At 41.7% G+C, this 2,606-nt stretch overlaps 1 protein-coding gene across 1 annotated transcript in view; it reads right to left on the bottom strand.

The window, feature by feature from the left end:
• The window catches only part of LOC107465817 (uncharacterized), an 18,825-nt gene extending 16,679 nt beyond the window's left edge, over window positions 1–2,146 (bottom strand). Inside the window, exons 1-2 of the mRNA XM_016084793.1 lie at window positions 1,918–2,146; window positions 56–1,815 (exon numbers count right to left, since the gene is read on the bottom strand). Coding sequence (XP_015940279.1) covers window positions 56–1,815; window positions 1,918–2,146 — 1,989 coding nt within the window. The remainder of the gene's footprint in view (window positions 1–55; window positions 1,816–1,917) is intronic.
• Between the last annotated feature and the right edge of the window lie 460 nt (window positions 2,147–2,606).

The following is a 2,606-nucleotide window of genomic DNA, read 5'->3' as shown; positions in this document are numbered from 1 at the left end:
TGTAGTATCCAGAAAAGTGTGGAGATGTCTCTTTTGGTTGGTAAGTTAGCATCACTTTATCCCCTGGTGAGAAGTCTTCAGTGGAGATTTTCTTGTTTCTCCATTCTCTTGGCATTTTCTTCTTGGGACTCTCTTCTTTTCCAGGAGATAGTTCAGGTTTTGGGGTCTCAATTTTTGGACGGTCCTTGCTATGAATCTTAAATGCTGACTTTGATTGCAGCTTCTCCTCTATTCTTTGAGCTTGTTGCAGCACCTCCACTTCTTCATTTTCTTTCCAGCATGAGCTTGGAAGTGCCTCATCGGGTGCCTCTTTCAAGTTTGGATCTATGGAATCAATCTTCATACACTCTTCCTCTTGGGTGGAGTCTTGCAAATTCTTGAAGACATGGAACACTATATGCTCATCATGCACCCTTAGCATTAATTCTCCTTTTTCGACATCTATCAATGCCCTGGCAGTAGCTAAAAAGGGCCTCCCTAGAATAATGGGAGTGTTGTCATCTTCCTTTATGTCTAGGATGACAAAGTCAACTGGGAGGAAGAATTTGTCCACCTTTACTAATACATTCTCTACAACTCCGAGTGCTTGTTGAATAGATTTATCCGCCATTTGAAGGGCTATCTTTGTAGGTTTCAATTCATGAATCTGAAGCTTTCTCATCAGAGATAGAGGCATCAGATTTATGCTTGCACCAAGATCACAAAATGCTCTCTCAATCATCATGTTGCCTATTGTGCAGGGGATGTGAAAGCTCCCTGGGTCTTTCATCTTCTTTGGCAACTTTTTCTGGATGATGGCACTACATTCCCTGGTCATCACAACCGTTTGTCCCTCTTTCAAGGATCTTTTCTTTGTCAACAATTCCTTCATGAACTTAGCATATAGGGGCATCTGTTCAAGTGCTTCAATGAAGGGTATGTTGATGTGTAGTGTCTTGAATATTTCCAAGAATTTGGAATATTGCTTCTCTTTGTTCTCTTCTTTAAACCTTTGAGGGTATGGGAGCATTGGTTGGTATGCTTTCACTGTCTCCTTCTTAGCTAATTTATCACTTTGTGTATAGGTTTCTTGCTCCTGCTTTTGTTCCTTCACCTCTTCTTTTAAGCCTTCTTTGATGTGCTCTTCCTGAGTAATGGCTTCTGTCTCCACTTTCTTCCCACTTCTCAGGGTGATTGCTTTACACTCCTCCCATTTTATGGCTTTTTCTGTGTCTCTTGGGTTGGGTATCGTATCACTTGGAAGAACATTGGTTGGCCGTTCAGCTTGTTTGGCTAATTGTCCCACTTGTCGCTCAATACTCTTCATGGTGGCCTCATGTTCCTTTTGTCCCTTAGCTAAGGCTTGAGTGGTTTGAGCAAGTGCTTGCAAGGTTGCTTCAAGACTTGAGATTCTAGTTTCATGATGGTCAATTGGGGGTATGATGGGGGTTGATTGTTGTTGGAAGTTGTTGGGTGGATTAGTGTGGTAATTTTGTGAGTTGGATGATGGTGCAGAGAAGTTATTTTGGTGATTTTGTGAGTTATGATGGGGTGGTTGATATGTGTTTTGTGGTTTTCTATATTGGTTAGTGTTGTTGGCATGGTGATTTTGGTTGCTTGTGTGACGGTTTTGATTGTGGTTGCTATTCTTTTGCCAATGGTTCTCACCCCACTTTAGGTTGGGATGATTTTTCCAAGATGGGTTGTATGTATCTCCATGAAATTCATCCTGAGAATTTGAAGTGTTCTGTATGTATTGAACTTGTTCTTGTGGTTGTTCAACCGTGATCCCTTCACCTTGGCTCCATTCAAGTGATGGTTGATTTGTTGTGTTCACTGATGCAAGTTGCATACTATCCATTCTCTTTGTTATCATCTCCATTTGTTGTTGGATTTGTTGGTGCATTAACTTGTTTTGTGCCAAGATAGCATCAACACCTTCAAGCTCCATTACACCTTTCTTTGGGGGCAGATTGTGCTGCCTCTCTGATGAGTAATAGTATTGGTTATTTGCCACAATCTCAATGAGGTCTTGGGCCTCCTCGGCAGTTTTCATCATGTTGAGTGATCCTCCTGATGAGTAATCTAGTCCTTTCCTTGCTTCGAAGCTTAAGCCTTCATAGAAGTTTTGGAGCTTAACCCAGTCACTAAACATGTCAGGGGTCATCTTCTCATTAGTGCTTTATACCTTTCCCAGGCTTCATACAATGACTCCCCTTCCATTTGCCTAAAAGTCTGGACCTCTGTCTTCAACTTGATGATCTTTTGAGGTGGGTAGAACTTTGCTAGAAATTTGCCCATCACTTCATTCCAATCATTGAGGCTTTCCTTGGGGAATGATTCTAGCCATTGAGTAGCTTTATCCCTCAAAGAGAACGGAAATAGCAACAACTTGTAAACATCTGGATGCACTCCATTTGTCTTCACTGTATTGCATATCCTCAGAAAAACAGAGAGATGTTGATTTGGGTCTTCAAGAGGTCCCCCTCCATAAGAGCAATTGTTCTGTACCAAAGTGATGAGCTGAGGTTTTAACTCAAAGTTATTGGCCTGAACACCTGGAGTGGCAATACTGCTCCCACAATGTCTTGGATCAGGGATAGTAAATGAGGATAACACCCTTCTAG

This window comes from Arachis duranensis, chromosome 9 (assembly GCF_000817695.3).
Source record: "Arachis duranensis cultivar V14167 chromosome 9, aradu.V14167.gnm2.J7QH, whole genome shotgun sequence".
In the NCBI taxonomy this organism is placed as follows: Eukaryota; Viridiplantae; Streptophyta; class Magnoliopsida; order Fabales; family Fabaceae; genus Arachis; species Arachis duranensis.
The sequence above is the reverse complement of the archived record's forward strand: the minus strand, read 5'-3'. Positions and strand labels throughout refer to the sequence as shown.